This window comes from Vitis vinifera, chromosome 10, assembly GCF_030704535.1.
Source record: "Vitis vinifera cultivar Pinot Noir 40024 chromosome 10, ASM3070453v1".
Lineage (NCBI taxonomy): Eukaryota > Viridiplantae > Streptophyta > Magnoliopsida > Vitales > Vitaceae > Vitis > Vitis vinifera.
This window is the reverse complement of record NC_081814.1, coordinates 17,755,095-17,773,509: the sequence shown is the minus strand read 5'-3', so window position 1 is coordinate 17,773,509 and position 18,415 is coordinate 17,755,095. Positions and strand designations below refer to the sequence as shown.

The window sequence follows — 18,415 nt, the reverse complement described above, 5'->3', positions numbered from 1 at the left end:
AGGCTGTCTTTTGCGTGCTATTCCTTACGCCCTGAGAAAGAACCTCCACTTGGATTCATTTCAAGTCTCGAGTTCTTGTTTAGAATTCTCGTAGATGAAGTTCGAACGAGAGCTTTGATGCAATTAAAATTGACAAGCAGTAGTGACAGCATAATAAATGTCCTCCGGACAGAACAAAATCTTTAATTCCCGGGTTTCCTTTGCCAATAGACCAATCAATGGTGCTGTATCGGAAACAAGATTCAGTCGCTACAAGCGAAGGATAATAAGAAACCGACCGTAAAACGGGTAGATTAACTAAAAGAAAATACACTTGGCCCACTAAGCACTAGGAGAGTTGCTTAGATAATATGCCTCGACCGGAAGACTCAGGGATTCTTCAGGTCTAGACGTAGCCTTCTTTAAATGTCATGCCAGTTAAGGTAAGCTCTCAGTGGCTGCCATTACTTGACTCAATCTATCCGGGTGATCGAAGGCGTATCGCGATCGACGCTTATTATACGTTGCTTCGACTGCTGTGTACATCCCCAGCCAATAAGAGGAGTGGGTACCATACTCGCTAAGAGGAGATAACAGTGGCTCCGCGTCCCCTAACTACTGAAGACCTTAAAGAGGTGGTTGACGTTCGTAAGGCATAGATCGCGGATTCTCTTAATTTAATTCTTTGAAACTACGCGCTAGACTAGACTAAGAATCCCTCTATTTTAATATATAGATTTTTTCTCTTTTATTGGCTATTGGCACTTCTATAGAATAGAAAGAAGGAGTTGTCACCCCTCGTCAAAGTACGCCCAAAGACTTATCTGAAATTCCTTTAAGCAGAGACCCTTTTTCTGTGAGGGGTCGTAGGCCAGTCTTTCAGTAATTTCCGAGGAGTGTAAGCAATTCTAAAAGTTCTTTATAGGTTCACGAACACGACCCGGCAATCGTAGACCCTTCCTCTAGTTAGTGACTTGGCTCCCTTCCTTCTAGTCACTGCTAGTAGGATAACATCTATTAATCCCTTCTCTTCCTTCTCCTTTTGCTTTCTTTCTGTCCTCTGGTTTAAGGTTCATAAGGGGAGTGCTCGCTACTATAAGACAGCTCTGCATTCCTTCGAGGCAATCGTAGCCAAGCTCTGAGACTATTCAAGCTAGCGTGGTAACGATACTGAGGAGGATACCTAGCTAGTCTTGAACCAGAGCAGGGAAGTGAAGCCCTCGATTAGCAAATAGCTCCCCGTTCTATCCAATAGACTCTTTGCTAAAGTTCAAAGGCCAGTTTGAAGAAGGTCCAATGTCCGTGAGAAGTAAGTGAAACTGCCGTTCCAAAGCTTTTTAAGGTATGACGCGGGCTGGGCAATCAACCGGAGAACCAAGGAATAGAACTGAACTGAAAGCATAGGCTTCAGCCGAAGCTGCAACCAAAGATGAGTGGTTGTTGCCCGGACACCGAACTATTGGCTTTAGCGACCCAATGTCTGTAGATGAAAGACGAGTTCGGAAGTACTGGATAGGTGCCTCCCCCACGAAATGTAGCTTATGCGGAACCTATTACTCCTCAACCACCAACTAGCAGTTCTTGATAGAGAAGCTCTGTAAGGGTAATTTTAGGGCAGGCCCCACTCAATGCGGTTTTTGTCTTTTCTTGATGAAATCCAATCCTCTCTTATTGAATTTCTTCTTTGTGCTGATAGGGAAGCCCTTTCTTTGGACGACATAAACCAAAAAACATCCTCTTACTAGGCAGGTAGTAGCGTTAGCGTACTAAGAGCCCTCTGGTTGCATTGAAAAAAGATGAGCTTTTTCCCCCTAACTACGGTGGTTCAGAAGATGCCACATTTGCCTCAAGACCCACAGCTTATTCAACAGCTTACGCCCCGCGATTTGTTGCTTCCAAGGTTTTCGATTGGTCTTATTTCTACCCGGGTTTCAAGCCATCGTCTCAGTCGGTGGCCTAAGATAAGCCAACTTACAAGATCGGATTAGCAAATCATGAAACCTGCCAAAGAAGAGCTTCCAATCGCATATTGCGCCCATACTAGTACCTTTTGTTGTACCTACTTAGGCCACATCTCCTTCCTTTTCCTTCCCAGCATGTTTGTCGTCTTCTTTCAAAGAGGCCATTCTTGGTCTTTCAACTAACCCGAAAAGGGCTACTTACCAATCAAAAGATAAAAAAGAACGAATGAGATAGCTGAAGCCAAAGCCACATTTGAGGAGATTGAATCCGCCATGAACAAGATCCCCTTCTAGTCGGAGGAAAAAGCCGATGTTAGCAAGATGCTAGTGCTCATGCCAAGAGAGGCTACCAATAGCCACTATCCCAGATTCCATGCAAGTGCTAGAATCTGATCTGACTCCTCACGCTGGCAAGGAAAGAAATGACATAAAGGGAGGTCCTAACTGAATGAATTGAGGTTGAGTAAAAGCCATTCGCTTGAGAACAATTCTGCGATTGGAACTCGATCTGGGATTGGGATCTTAGGGCACTGAGAACCTATTGTATAGTACATTCAAGAGTACTCCTCATAAAAAATGTACAGAAAAAAAAGGCACACCCTATTCAAGGCCCTGATGGTCACTCTCCCCGCGCTCTACTATAGGAAAGCTAGCCTGGTTGATCCACTACACGCTAAGAAGCAAGTCCCGACTAACTAAGTAAATCCGGGTTAGACTGAAAGTGACCAGAAATTGCAATCTTCTTTCACAGACTACAGACTAGCGATAGTTAAAAAGAGCGAAGCGTAGCCGTGTTTAAGCCGAAGGCGATAGTGATTCCCGTGTTTACTGAGCTATATCTCTATCTATTAGTTAGCCGGCTTAAAGAGTTTAGACTCACGATACCGAGAAAGCAAGCCGATCATAGACGGAGGTTTAAGCTTGAAGTGAAGTGTCCGCCCTAAGGTGAATCAGATGTTCGAACGAGACTGTTCAGGAACATGGATTGTGGGTATACCTGCACAATAGCTTTCTCTACGAGCCTACAAGCTTAGCTTTGGTTTAGCTTCCAACTAAGGCTAAGGGCTTGGCATGTTCCCAAGCTAACTCTTGATAACCTCTGTTCACGCTCACGATGTTACTTGCACGGCTCCGCTTCTTTCCCTGCTAGGTGAACTAAGCACAGGAGAAGCCTACAGGAAAGGAGATCTCGCTGTTTCCTTTCACCGGTCGGGAAGTGCATCCTATCCTATAATAAGCAACTGGATGTTTCCAGCTTGGGAATTAGAGTAAGCGGGAAGCGTACTTGTTAAGAGTAGGGGCGCTATTGCTGAGTGAAGGAACGTGCCAAGGTCGGGTCACTCTCAGAGCGTGGGCGTACTTTTGTGTTAACCCAACCCATCTATCCAGAACTAAGCTACAGCGGAAAGAAAGTCAAGAATATCCTCAATAAGCAGTGCGGCAGTTGCTAAATAAAAAAGAGCAGTGTTGCTCTAACCCGCCTTCCCCCACGAGAACAGAAAAACCAAGAGACCACGAACACCAGCACGCATGAAAATAGCCCTTTTGAAAGCATACCCAAAGAGCGGGCATCCATCCAATCTTCACTTATAGACATCGAATGGCCTTATTTCCATTCGTTAACTACTTCTAACGAGCAAGTTAGTAGCCTACCTCGGCTGCCTCGTTCCTCTATCGACTTCTGCTCACGATGCCAGATCACCACTTGAATGATTGGCACAGGAAGTCCTCCATTGAATTATTATTCTATCGTCGCAATGAAAGCAATACAGGTTGCCATCCTCCCATTTACCATTTACTAGGGTCGGCGTAAAGACTGGCAGCATTCTTTGTGTCCTAGATCGTTGGTGGAATACCTTCGACGATGCTATCATCGCAAGAGTACAGCCATCTCTGGCAAATGGAGCCGTCTCTTTTGTTGCTTATCCTAATTTCGCTGTGTCCATCACTGATCCTTACATCTTCGGTTGCATAAAAAGCGACCACTACTTCCTACTGGTTTGATTGAATTGCTTGCATGGCAGGGTAAGGCAAGCCCTTTGGAGACAAGAAGGAAGATTCCATAAGATTGGGTCGGGCAGGGAACCACTGAATGGGGGCGGTGTAGCGGGAAGGTATGAGATGAACCAATCCTATTCAAGTGGCAGCGCTGATGTTTGATTGAATCGCGGGTGTGCTTTCCCATTCCTATCTAGGCGTGAGAGAAGACTTTCATCAACCTTGGCATTATGGAGAACATTACTCCACAAGGGAATCTAGTAATCTTTGGTCAAGCCTAGGTCCGGTCAGTAAGGCTGGTTTATGGGTTGTCTTTTCTTTGGTTTGAAAAGACGCATCATTGCAGAACCGAATATCTTTCTTTCTCTTGGACGGGCTTAAGGCTCTTAGCCCTTTGTTTACGACCTCCTAACAACATAGCACCGATACGATCTCCCACTGGTTCACAAAGTCCAATCCTTCTACTTGTTCTTAATTTGATTCTCCCATTGCTTTCATCGCTGGTTCTGAGACCCATGATTAGACAACCCCCGTAGCCCTTTCCCACAAACTCCTTTTATTAGGTTAGGTGTAACACCGAAAATCGAAGTCCATTGTGCCCTGATCTCTGTCAAGGCCTCTTGCTTTGAAGCTATAGAATGATGTTAGAGTAGCGTCCGCTGTCGCTGACCTTTCTCATCTACTTGAGATGTTCCTTTTGCCTCATCGGATGATAGTCCAGTCCGGTGTCACGTATGATTCTCTCCTTCATTTACCAGTTGGTGCCACAGGAGGCCCAGAACCGGGCAGTTCTCACTCAGTGAGTCCGGGAACTCAATTCCTAAGAGTCGAGAGAGATTTTAAATTATAACCACTTGACTTAATTTAGATCCGGGTCAATGAAGGAAAAGAAAGTCTCTCTCTTATCTACTAGCTCAAAGCCCGTCGGTACTGTCTTGTTCCATCACTTTGAGTTAGTTGAAAGTCCTTCTCAATCAGGCCGTGTCCTCATCTGGGAATCACTCATCCACTGCTCTTTCTCTCACATCAGGCTGGATGTCATTTTGCTCGATCAAAACCGCATCTGTCGATGAAGCAGACAAAAGCCTCTCCAGGGCTTGAGCCAAAGAGTCGGCTTGCCCTTTTGTTTCCACTAAGCAGGCTCCCGTCTTATACTGTAACTGGATCCCAATATATAGGTAAACTACACTGGAACTACACTGGACGTGCTTACCGTATCCCCCAGAAGGGTTAGCAGGGAAAGCAGCCTTGTTGATTAAAGTAAAGGACCAGGGGTCTAGCGCTTTTGTAAATGGAAATGGGAAAGAAGTTCCTTCCCTTGAGAAGTTGGTTGGGCTACACTCTTACAGAATTAGCGGATTTGTCTCAAAGAGGCTTTCGACGGCCTTGGCCTTCTTCTCTAAGACCGGATTTTTTTAAGGAGCAGGGAAATGGATTGACCATTCATTCTGTAACGCTGCTATAATAGCAGGAAAGAAGAGTTCAGCCTTTAAGTCCTACACTATCTTACTCCTATTCTATCTCCCTGCTTTTCCTATTGTGATATCTTTTATAGTTAATGGATTTCCTATGCCGGTAGGAATACAGGTAGTAAGAGTGGCTTAGTCTGCTATTTCACCCTTTTTTCTTATCTCTTGCCTGCCGGCTTATCTTTCGTCTAGTACGAGTCCAGTTTCTGTTAATGAGGAAGGAGCCTGTCCATAGTCGTTAGAGTAGTACTAATTTTGTTCTAACTGAGCGCTTGGCTACTTTACCTTGACTATGATATCCCCAGATTATAAAGTTCCCTGCGACCTGGTTCAATCGTTGCCAGAAGCCTTTTTACTTCAAGCAGATAGAAAAGATCAGGATTTTCTTTTAAAAAAATCTCCTCAACTTGTGACATTCTTCTCCCCTTCTCGAAAGAGTCAAAAGAAATTGATCTTACCGCTACGCCCCTTAGGCTATTCTGGAATACCAGACTGAATCGAAAATTAGGCTATTAAGGATCGCCTTTTGCCGGGTGTTCTGACAGAATCCTAGATGCGGAGCTTGCCGGGTATTTCCGATATGGCTAATTCATATTAAAATATGCCAACATAAGCATAAGAAAGAAAAGAAGATACGATATCCCCGAATCGGATTCATGCACCAGTAGCAGGCACGTATGGATATGGATGGCAGGTATCAGTATCAGTACAGGAAGCATCGAATGCAAAAGACGATATGCGGCATCAAAAGGATCCATTTTTTCTATAAGCCTTCTCTTTTGTCTCTTCAAAGCATCTCCTAAAGGAAGTGGAAGTGACATATCTTATGTCGGCGTAAGCGGTCTTGTCTTGTTCTTACAGAATCCCTTGCTTGGATCTTTGATGGAATAGAAATAGTCTAAGAGGATGCCATAGAAGGAGCAGCTAATGCCATTTCAAGAAGAAGGGGTGCAAGTGAATCAGAGCTTGAGAATCTAGCTATTGCTAAAACTGTCTCTACATAGGGGAATGCCAACAGCTTCAAGTCTTCCCACAGAAAAGCCTGAAAGAGAGACTCTTAATGGAAGACTACTCTTCGGAGTGCAGGGAATCGCTACTTCTTCAGTAGTTTAAATTGGACAAGGAACTTCTGCCCATGAATGAGATTAGTGCCCTTTCTCTTCGTAGTCCATCCATCTCATCTCGTTTGCAAGACTAGGCTCTTAGGATATCCGAAAATTACATTTTTGACAAAAAGACAGTCTTTTCATTGTTTGCGACGGATAGGTTCTTTCTTTTCAGGCCAAATAGCGTATAGTAAAAAAGGCTGCTTCTAGTGGACAACTAGGCTATGAGGGAGGAAATTGACTGTTGCACATTCATCTGATTCTAGATCTAGAAATTCCTTTTTCATTTCCATTCCCAGTGCAAATGATGGGAAATTGACTGTTTGCACTCGTAGGCTGTTGGAAGCTCAATCCTCTCATCTATTGATGCGGATTCTCGAACAAGAGCAGGGGATGAATCTCTACCTTTCTTAACTGTGAAACCTGTTCTTGCACTTGCGCTGAATCTTCTACTCTTTATGGGCATGAATCCGAGTAAGCAGCTTCTTCTATCAAAGATCCAAAGAGGACATTCGACGCCTAGTCTTCAATCGACGGTACGAAAGATAGCTATTCAAAGCATCTAGGAATCGACGGTGGTCAATCTTCCTTAGATGTCACCTGGCCTGGCGATGTCCCAATAAAGGCTCTTGAAGGCATAATGGTTAAAAACACTTACTTTCTCTCTCCTGGTCCGAATGAAGAGATATCGGCTGGCCCAGACAATCCACCCACCGGGGGAATGAAAACAAATGTCTTAGATTGTAAGAGCACCCAGAGAGATAGAATGTCGAACCAGAGGATCCTTCAGTTATGGTCGATCCTGAGGTCTCTGCCCACATAAGAAAGCTTTCGTTCCCGACCCCGGGGAGTATGGGTTATATGGGACATCTATCTACACAATTCATTTTGCCTTAGAGCTCTTGACTTGAGTATGGACTTAATTTCTTGTACCGCAAGGATGGACTACGTTCAACTCTCCCGATAGTCCGAGGGGAGTTACATACCTTATCTTTTTAGGCGGATCCACTTTCGAAAGAAAGTTTCTCTCCTATCGAATGATTAGTGAAAGACTGGATAAAAGGCCTTTTTGTCCAGAGCCTGAGTCCATGCCTTTGTCTAAGCCTTTGCCTTTGTAGTCCAACGGTTAGGAGAATTTCCTTCCAGACCTTAGTTCAGCTCTAATGAGAACTCTATCGTTTAAGAGTTGCTTACTTTATCACTTATCAGCTTCACTTCCTCTCAACCTCTCTTTACTCGCTCCAAGTCTTGAGCTCCTTCCTTCCTATAGCTTTCGCTTCGTAAACGTAGCTCTTACGCTCCGGTCGAGTTGATCTACGAGCAACCTCCTCCCCTCTAGCTCTCTACTTCTCTAGCTATCGTTCCAGGGATGAAGTAGCTGGTCCGATAGGACCAGGGATGAAAGTCACTGGAAAGTAAGGGACGAAGTAACTCGATTTCAAGTAGAGGGATGAAATGGTCTGGTCCTTTAGGGAGCTCGCTCCATCCGCTCTAACCCTCTCTCTACCTCTACAAGTCTTTCGCTCGTTCCCTGTGGGTCTCCTCTAAAAGCGCAAGGAGCCCCTTTCCCACTCTCCCTACGCTCACCCCACTAGACCAATAGTAGGGGCGGGCCTCACCATTGAAGGCTACTTCTGATTTCTTCTCAGAATAGGAGTCAAACTCGACTTGAACTAGGACCTAGGAAATACTCAAGCTCTACTTGAACTGAAGACGAAAGCCGACCATCTAACGTAAGAAAATTAGCTCACTCTAGAAGATAAGAAGAAGGGTTTGATGGCTATGAAAGTGGACCTCGAGAAGGCCTATGATAGACTTCGATGGGATTTTTTTCATTTTGGTGGATGTTGGATTACCTATAGGTATGATTGATGTTATTATGAAATATATATATATATGCTCCGCATCCATGCAGGTATTATGGAATGGGGAAGCTACAGAGGAGTTCAAGCCATCTAGAGGGGTCCGACAGGGTGATCCACTATCACCTTACATTTTTGTTTTGTGTCTTGAAAGATTGGCGCATTTAATTAATGTTAAAGTTGGAAATGGTAAATGGAAGCCGATCCGAATTGGTCGAAATGGCCCTGCATTATCGCATCTTCTATTTGCGGATGATCTTGTACTCTTTGCGGAAGCGTCAGTAAATCAAATCAGAGTGATCTTGGATTGTCTAAATAATGTCTGTGCCTCTTTGGGTCAGAAGATTAGTTCGGTCAAAACTCGTATTTTCTGTTCGAAGAATGTTTCTCAAGCCGCAACCCAGGATATCAGCAAGGAGAGTGGTTTTTTTTCACTTACCCATAATTTGGGCAATTAGCTTGGGGTTCCTCTGCTGCATACACGGGTTACAAAGAAGACTTATTATCATATTGTCGAGAAGATCAAGGGGGGACTAGCAGGATGGAAGGTTTATCAACTCTCTCTTGCTGGAAGAATTACTCTATGTCAATCGGTGATTTCTGCGTTGCCAACATATTCTATGCAATCGGCTAAACTTCCGACAGGGACTTGTGAAAGCATAGAGAGTCTTTGCAAGAGTTTTATATGGGGGGGACTCGGATGATCAGCGAAAAGTCCATTTGGTCGGTTGGCATCCGCTTTGTTAGCCAAAAATCCATGGTGGACTTGGTTTAAGGCGAATGGCAGCGATGAATGACGCTTTCCTCATGAAACTTGGTTGGGGTTTGATGAATGATCCGGATAGTTTTTTGACTTCGGTGCTGCGAAGCAAATATCTGAAATTCCAATGAACTTCTTTCTAAGATGAAAGCTACGAGGGATTCGTCGGCACTATCGAAAGGAATTTGTGGCGTTTGGCCTAACCTACTCAGAGGATTAACATGGGTTATTGGTAATGGCAAATCAGTTCGATTTTGGTTAGATAGCTGGGTCGAAAATGAGAGACCTTTAATCAAGAAAGCTACAGCCGCAGTCTCTGATGTTCATTTTCTTCGAAAGGTAGCCGAGTATGTGGATGAATATGGGCAATGGTTGTGGCAAGATTTTGTGCACGTCTTGCCAGCGAATACATGCCTCAAAATTGCAGCGATCAATCCTCCCAACAGAGCAGCCCAGCGTGATGTTGTTGTGTGGGGTCGTTCTCCGAATGGATGTTTCACGACCAAGTCGGCTTACGAACTGATTGAAGAGAGCTGTTGGACAGAACTGAATAAGAATTGGATGGCCCTGTGGAAATGAAGGGGTCCCCAAAGGATTAGATCCTTTTTGTGGCTGGCTTTGCACAACAAGTTGCTGACAAATGAAAATCACTTCAAAAGACATATAGCAGCTTCGCCGAATTGTGTTCGATGCCTGAATAAAGTCGAATAATGCCTTCATGTGTTGCGTGACTGCAGGTTAGCAAAAAAAGTCTGGGAAGCTTTGTTGTGTCCGAATGTGAAGAGAGATTTTTTAAACTGGAGTAGTTCCGAATGGCTCATGCATAATTTTACATAATTTGAAGAAGCAACTGGGAGTAAGGAGAGTATGAATGGCCGTTAGTGTTTGGAGTTGCGGTATGGAAGCTCTGGTTTTGGCGAAATAAATTGGTGTTTGATAATGACTTCGTATCGCCGAAGGACCCAGTTTCAGCAATTTTGGGTTATGTGAAGGAGGTTTCGGATGCCATGAAGTTGGAGGACAACATGGTGAAAAAACCAACGAAAGTACAACAGCTGGTGGGTTGGTCGTTTCCCCCGCAAGGCTGGGTTAAGCTTAATACAGACGGAGCGAGCAAAACAGTAATCCTGATTTTGCTGGCGCCGGTGGACTCTTTAGAGATGAGGCAGGCCTTTGTCATGGTGAGTCTCATCTTTTGTTTTGTGACTTCCGTGATAAGGAGAGGGGGCCCTCCTCACCACTCCCCCTTCCCTTGAGCTAATTCCCGCTTTCTTTCCAGCTCCGTCTCAAGCAAGTGACATGACTGTCTTCACTTAGTCCCAAGAGAGTTCGAAATCCTTTTCTGATCTCAGATGGATGGACATGCAAAAGGGAATTTCTACTGGACTTACCCATGTGCAATGCAAGAAGTTCCTTGACTTCGGAACGACTGCCGGCAAAGTCTTCTTCCATCGCTGCTTACTCTTTCTCTCGATCCTTTTCTTTCCTATTTTTCTTCCTTTCGATCCTCGGCTTTGTCTCCCCAACCCCAGACGAGGAGGAATGTGTCGTATTTCACACCATCCTTTCAAGGTGGGTCACACTCTTATCAAAAGAAGTGGGATACTTCGGAACAAAAAAGAAATCTCTACTTGATACATATATCAATGAGCGCTTTTTTTAGCAACTAGCTGAATGGAGAACTGCCAGAGAGAAAGAAGCACTTTAATTGACTACGGGCTGGAGTGAGACGATAAAGACCGGTCTCCCTTATATACGCAAAATAGAAAGAGTCTTTCTGGCGTAAACGATTGAAGAGATTCCGCCTCTACAACAAAGGACTTTGGGAAAACAGTAGCCGCATTTCGTGGGGGAGGGAAACTGAGAAGCGAAAGCTCTCACATCATAGCTGTTGGTAAGGAACCTCTTGCTTCGCTTACTAGAAGAGGGAGTTTGAACTGTTAGCATTACGTTTCCCGAATAACCAAGAAAAATCAGTCCAACCAGCCGATTCGCCGACCGGAGAATAGGAAGCAAGATAGGACAATGGAAATAGTAAGAATAGATGCAAAGAGGCATGAAGGAGGGCAGTGGGTAATCAACGTCATGGAAAAAGAAATAGTTAAAGTAAAGCGCTAGGCATCAAACCCGCACTGTATAACGGTTACATGCGAGCGAGGATTTCAATCAACCATTATAGCTGGCGTCCACCCGTGAAGAGGGAAATATTTGAAGAAAGCAAACCTGAGGCACATGCCCTTCTTTTTTAAGTTAGATGACTTGTGATGTGCCAGGTCTATTGCGCTCTATGGTTATAAAGCAAAGGAGCCCCCTTAGTTTCTCTTTGGAGTGAAATCCTGTCCCGGGAAGGATTCATTCTCATAACGAGGGGGCAGCGATCCATCTATAGCTAACTTTGTTCCTCAGGTCTCAAAGTGCAGGTGGAAATATGGCAAGCAATAAAAAAAGGGCTATATCCTAAAGAGCTATTAAGATAGATAGGTTAGAAATACATGGAAAGCAACTCGCCTGAAGAACCCTATTTGCTCGCTCGGCTGTAAATGGACGAAGCTACTGGCCTGCCATTGAAGTAAGCTCGCCTGGACCTGAAACTATATCCCTTCCTCACTTCACCCCTCTATTACAAAAATACGGGAGGACTGGAAGACACCCTTATTCGTAGAACTGCTATCTCCGTTAGACACAGTAGTAATGGTCTTTTTAGAACTTCAAACTTAGCCCTGTCTACAGCCAGTAGCTTACTACTCACTTTCTGAAGATCCTAAAGAAAAACTTCCTGGAGTAGAACTCACGAGCTTCCAATCTACATTTTCATTTAGCCATAAGGAGAAGCAAGCCTATTATAGAGAGTAGTTCTCAAAAGCCATTATTCCTCCTTTTTAGGGAATCTATCTCTTACTGGGATAGGCCTTATTATCATTGCTAGAAATGGGATACCTTTTCTCCTCGTTATACCTACTAGTAGGTCAATCACTTTTTGGCCTTTCAGGTTCGACTGTCCTTTATTTTACCACGAACTTTTCTTTCCCCCTTTCTTGGCTTGTCCAACTATTGGGATAGAAGAAGAGGTGTTTGCAAGAAAAGGTTTGACATTCTCATCCCCTGTTCACGAATCAGGAAAGCGTGCCTGGAACTGAGTACGGTTAACCGCTTCTTGTTAAGAAAGTTGTCCAATTCAATGAATGTGTTTGCGTCCTCTCTTCTTAGTCTACGATTATCCCTGCTCTTCCTCAGATGTGGATATCTTTACCTGGTCGAAAGTAGAAATGTGTGATTGGCTTCGTCCCGGTAATTCCTTCAATAAATAGCAGTAGATTCTCAAAGACCGTATTCAATAGTTGCCAAAGAGGCCTTTTCTTCCTCACAGCGCATTCTCTGCCATTGATTCTAGCACACCGGATGAATGTGCGGCTTCTTCTATACCACTTGATTTAATAGCCGGAGTGAAATAGCAAAGGTTACGGATTCAATTGCTAGTCCAGCAAGAGCGTCTGATCCTGTTAAAAGCCTATTGAAAAGTCAAGCCTTCCTTTTCATTTGAAGTGAAGGAAGTAATTCAAGCTCTGAACCAAAGCTCATTCTTTTCTCTATTGTACCCTCATCGGCATCTCCTTACGCTGATTCAATAGCAGCTGGGTTGTAAGAGCTGAAAGACGTTCAAGCTCAAAGCTACAGGTTCTGTCATACTACATTCTATTTCTTTTGACTCTCGAGTTACTGGCTTTCCTTTCAAGCAAACTAAGAAGAAGAAGGTAAGGTAGCAGCTACGACTTCTTCCTTCTGGGCTTACTTGCCAAGTCCAATAGCAACGGATTCTGTACCAGCAAACCGGGTGTTCCCTCTCCGTTCTAGCTTTCTAAATAAGTCAGATCGGTGCCTTGAGCTGGGAAAAACTCCTAAATAAGTAAATCCGGAAGTTCCTGCCTTGCCCACCTGAGTCCAATCCCTTCTTTGATGGTCGGAGGTTAGCCCCATGGGATAGGGTATTTGCCTTCATTGGTCCTTTCTTTCCTTCATCTCTTCGTTCCAATCCATTCAGACATATATGGCAACCCGTACTAATATAATTGCCCTTGCACTGATATCACCTTGGCTTGTAAAATGGATCAAGAACCTTTCACAAAGCATTATGTTTTGTCGGGTTCACTTGCCCTTTGCAATTTCACAAATTTCGTGTAGTAATTCGGGTTGTTGATCTACCGCACTCGAAATGGCTTTCTCATATCGGGGTGTTCCGGTGGCGTTCGATCGTGGTACCCTGCTGCATAAAGTACTTTTATTGGTTTTTCAATGGCAAGTGCCGGTCGTCGAGTGGCTGAACCAACCCCTACGGCGGATCCACCTACTGATGAATGCCAGCCATCCTTTATCGGGTAGCCTTGACTATTCGCTACGCCCTTGCTGATTCGATAGCCTGAAAAAGATTGACCACAATTTTTCTTTCTGACTGCCTATGCCTTTAGCGATGCTTCGGGCGAACTGTAACTAGGCGCCCTACTCTTACCCCCCTCTGCTCTCACCTTCGTCTCTACTGCCTCCGCTCCAGCTTGCTCTACCACCTATGCAATCACAGCTCAGTCATTGACTGTCGAACTAAAATGGATAGCTGCTGGGAGAATTGCGACTGATGAATCGCGATCAGCCGCTGATTCCCTTGCCGTTAGATTCGTGCCTCAAAGACTCTGCTACTGGGACTCGGTCGGAAGGAATCTACACAGAATATATCCCATCCTGTGGGGCCTATACGGTCTTAGTTAGTTTGTTCTAAGGATTAGTGGGCTAAAGGAGGTCAAAATAAAGATATAGTAGTTAAAAAAAAAAAAAGGCTCCCAATAACGTGGATTCGCACTTGCCGTGTAAGGAGAAGCGTACTCCCTGGTACACCTATAGCAGGGTCTCCAGGTTGAAGACTCATTCTCTTACCTAATAGGCCAACCCCCCAATATATAAAGGCGGATATTCATTATACCTTCGTGCTTCCCTTCAATTTCAATCATTTCTGCGAGTGCTAAGTCTTTCTTTATATATTGGGGGGTTGGGTTTTCTAGTTGAACCAATTTTTCATATTAGGTAATAATTTCCTTAGAAGAGAATAGGTTACAGACCAGCGATTTAAATTCTTGTGCTATTCAAATTGAGTAGCGAATAGTGTTAAAAAGTGAAAAAAGATAAGTAAGTTAAGAGTGAGTTCTTTTTCTTTTCCCTGATAGTTATTAAGGTAAGGGGTAAGCCATTCCAATGAATGGGCAAACTGCTTTCTATCTTCCAGTGTATCTTAGATTATAGTAAAGCAAATCCTGATATCAGCCTAAAAACTTGGTCACATAATCATTATAATCATTCTCATTGCAGGAATCCAGGGATCAATCGGAGTGTACCAGTATACTAACTAGTCTTAATCTTCATACCACTACCTGTAGTTCCCCCTAGTGCCAGGAGTTGAAAGGTAAGAAGTATATTTTTATCCCTTTCCTCTATACCGAGTGCTAATTCCTTCTAAGCAGTCTTAAGTGCTTTTTTAGGCGTCTAAGGGTGTGGGTGTAAGCGAGTATGAAGTCAAAGCCTTGAACCGGAAGTACTCTCCTTCTTAATGAGTATCCGATAAGGTAAAAAAAAAAGTGGTTTGATTGGGATAAGATTCTTTTTAAAGGAGAATAATCGCTCTGGTATTTCACTTATATATGGAATACTACTATACTAAAAGGTTGCTTTCTCCAGCATTATATACATCTTCATTCTTATTTTGATTCTATCAATATTCTTAAGCAATGAAAGACGAGATTCTTTTATATGCTTATGGCACTAAATAATTCCTCTTGTGATAATGGGACCTCACTATGGAATTTCGTCCCCTCTTTCTCATGTTGTGAGCTCATGTTTTGAAGCGTTACAAAAGCTATCTACCACGCCTTCTTCCTGTAATGCTTTTTCATATGCATTTCGAGAAAGGCCTACTAGTTGGAATGGAAGGAGAGTGGCATCCTAAGGGCATATAGTTTTTTTTCTGCCCAAGTGGCAGTTTCCTTTCCTTATATATAATTGTTCCTTATATATAATTGTTAAGTCCATTTTGACTCTCCCCACCATACTCAATTTCATCCCTTGTGTAAGGCATAAGCTGGTTTGGTTCTGGGACCAAGGAATTTTACAGTTACAGTTACACCTTCTGCCTCCTCTGGAGTTTGAATTACCGTTGCCTTCGATGGTGCTTTGAGTTTTATTATAGGCCAGGCGAGCGAATAAAAGAGGTCCCATAGGCGGGCCTTTCTTACTTGGAAGTAATTGCTCTATAAACCTATACCTTCTATTTGAGTTGGAGCTTCATTCTAGTCAGAGCCAGTAGGTTTTCTCTTTTTTTTAAGGTAAAAAAATCGAATCTCTTGTCGAAAGGTCAGTCCCCTTTGATGTTCCTTAACTTAAGGCAAGGTTACAGGATAATGGGCTAGAGCTGGGGAGTTTGAAAGCTTGGGTGTGAAGGTTAAGCCCATCCATAACAAAAGAAGGAGTCCTATGGGTATGCCGTATAAGCCCTTTTTTAAGTTGGAGTCTTTCCTCCAATAGAAAAGAAAGTTTTGACTTCTTTATTTAAAAGATGATGAAAGAGTTACCTCTCCCTATCCAACGCCTCTATCTATAGAAGAAGATGCGCTTTGTCTCCTGGACCAGGGAGTCTCTTTCAATTCAATCAATCAGGGTAAAACAAGAGCTAGGGCTAGGTTGTGAAAGCTCTCCGGTAACTCTTCCTCCTATTTACAATAGAGTTGACTTCGTTCCTTTTCCAGCCAGCATTAGAGTAACAGCTAGTCAAGCTAGTATCAAACCAAAAGTCTCAGTAATTCTTTCTGAGGAACCTATCGAGCAAAATGAGAAAAATGAGCTAACAGTCAATCCTCAGGAGTTCCAGTTAGTGCTCTTCCCTCTATTTTGAGTTTTCCTTTCAGTTAGAGTCTCTTTTGGTAAGCAAGTAAAAAGCCAGAACCAGCTATTTTGTTTAGTGCCTTCTATTCTAAAGCTGTGCGGGTATCTTCCACGTATTTGAGAAAAGGAAAGGCGGACCGGAAAAATCAGGATTCTTTCAACAATCAATCCCTTTTCTGGAAAATGTTAATAAATTCCAAAATCCATTTCGTCGTCCAGTAGCGACAACCGTTTTTTTGATTGGTACCGTAGTGGCCCTTTGGTTGGGTATTGGAGCAACATTACCTATTGATAAATCCCTAACTTTAGGTCTTTTTAAAATGGAAATTGATTCAATTGTGAAATAAAATATCCCGCATGTGTATCTAGGGAATAGTCGCTTCAAAGTGAATTCTCCCTAGATACATCTATTCAATTAAATTCTGAATCTATTCCGAATATATGGATTTGGTTAAAGATTCAAAACCCAGTTTTTTTTTCTAAAAAAAAAATAAATATGAAAAAAATTCAATCTATTTATTATTCTTCGGTTAATCAATTGTGAAATGTTTTTCTAGAATGCCCAATAACTGTTTTACATCTTCTATGCGAAAATCTTCAATTTGAATAAGATCCTTTTGACTCTTATTCAAAAGGTCTAATAATGTATGTATATTGGACCTTTTGAGGCAATTATAGATCCTGGGAGGCAATTCTAATTGGTCAATAAAAATATATTTCAATTCTATTTCTTTTTTGTTTTTCCTTAGTTTAGCCAATCTATCATGAAAAGTAAGAGGGGGTAAAGTGCCCTTGTGTTGATTGTACTCTAAATGTAAAGTTTCTTCTTCCGCATGTAGAAAAGGAATAAATAAATCAATCAAATTACGGGAGGCTTCATGAAGTGCTTCTTTAGGAGTTAAACTCCCATTTGTCCATATTTCGAGAAAAAGTATCTCTTGTCTTTCACTCCCATTCCCATAAGAATGAATACTATGATTCGCATTTCGAACAGGCATGAATACAGCATCTATAGGATAACTTCCGTCTTGAAAGTTATTTGGCCTTTTTTTTTATACTATATCCGCGATTCCTCTCGATTTGTAATCCAATACACAAATCAATCGGTTCCATCAGTCTAGCTATATGTTGTGTATTATCAACGATTTCCACAGAAGGCGGTGAAATGATGTCTTGAGCAGTTACATATCCAGGACCCCTGGCACAAATAAACGCGCCGCGAGTTCCATACAGATTACTTCTCAATACAATTTCTTTCAAATTCATTAAAATTTCATGTACTGATTCTTGAATACCTACTATGGTAGAATATTCATGGGGTATTTTCTCAGATTTTGCACGTGTGATACATGTTCCTTCTATTTCTCCAAGCAAAGCTCTTCGCATCGCAATGCCTATTGTGTCGGCTTGACCTTTAATAAGTGGAGACAGAATAAAGCGTCCATAACAAAGACGCTTATTGTCTACTCTTGATTCAACACACTTCCACTGCAGTGTCCGAGTAGATACTGTTACTTTCTCTCGAACCATAGTAATATTACTTGATCAGATCATTGAATCATTTATTTCTCTTGAAATCTCTTCAATGTTTATTTCTACACAGTTTATTCCTATACACGTCTTTTTTTAGGAGGTCTACAGCCGTTATGTGGCATAGGAGTTACATCCCGTACGAAACTTAATAGTATACCACTTCTAAGAATAGCTCGTAATGCTGCATCTCTTCCGAGACCAGGACCCTTTATCATGACTTCTGCTCGTTGCATACCTTGATCCACTACTGTACGAATAGCATTTCCTGCTGCGGTTTGAGCAGCAAATGGCGTCCCTCTTCTTGTACCCCTGAATCCACAAGTACCGGCCGAGGACCAAGAAACCACCCGACCTCGTACATCTGTAACAGTCACAATGGTATTGTTAAAACTTGCTTGAACATGAATAACTCCCTTTGGTACTCTACGCGCACTCTTATGTGAACCAATACGTCCATTCCTACGTGAACCAATTCTTGGTATAGGTTTTGCCATATTTTATCATCTCATAAATATGAGTAAGAGATATATGGATATATCCATTTCATGTCAAAACATGATTTTTTTTTTTATTTGTACATCGGGTTCTTTAGAGAATCTCTTTTAGAAAAATTATCCTTGTCTTTGTTTATGTCTCGGGTTGGGACAAATTACTATAATTCGTCCCCATCTACGGATCAGTCGACATTTTTCGCAAATTTTACGAACATAAGCCCTTATTTTCATATTTTTTATTCCTTACCTTAACTTAATTAAGAATCTACTTCTTGGAAGAAAATAAGTTTCTTCAAATTTTGAACTTCGAATTGTATCTCCATGAAAAAAGGAAT

General features: G+C 42.6%; 1 protein-coding gene across 1 annotated transcript; it reads right to left on the bottom strand.

Annotated features, from left to right (window-relative positions):
- Positions 1-13,331: 13,331 nt before the first annotated feature.
- On the bottom strand, positions 13,332-18,080 carry LOC132254565 (small ribosomal subunit protein uS11c-like). Its single transcript, XM_059740449.1, has 3 exons — positions 17,718-18,080; positions 13,640-13,694; positions 13,332-13,549 (listed from the first exon to the last, which is right to left on the bottom strand). The coding sequence occupies exons 1-3, from the start codon at positions 18,078-18,080 to the stop codon at positions 13,332-13,334; spliced, it is 636 nt and encodes a 211-aa protein (XP_059596432.1).
- Between the last annotated feature and the right edge of the window lie 335 nt (positions 18,081-18,415).

Excerpts from the sequence above, each read along its gene's own strand:
- LOC132254565 (XM_059740449.1), bottom strand. The coding sequence starts at position 18,080 with ATGGCAAAACCTATACCAAGAATTGGTTCACGTAGGAATGGACGTATT. Across the intron at positions 13,695-17,717 it reads TATTAAGTTTCGTACGGGAT|GTGGTAGAGCAAGCTGGAGC; the intron begins GTAACTCCTATG and ends GTGATTGCATAG. Across the intron at positions 13,550-13,639 it reads GAAGGTGAGAGCAGAGGGGG|GCTATCGAATCAGCAAGGGC; the intron begins GTAAGAGTAGGG and ends AATCTTTTTCAG.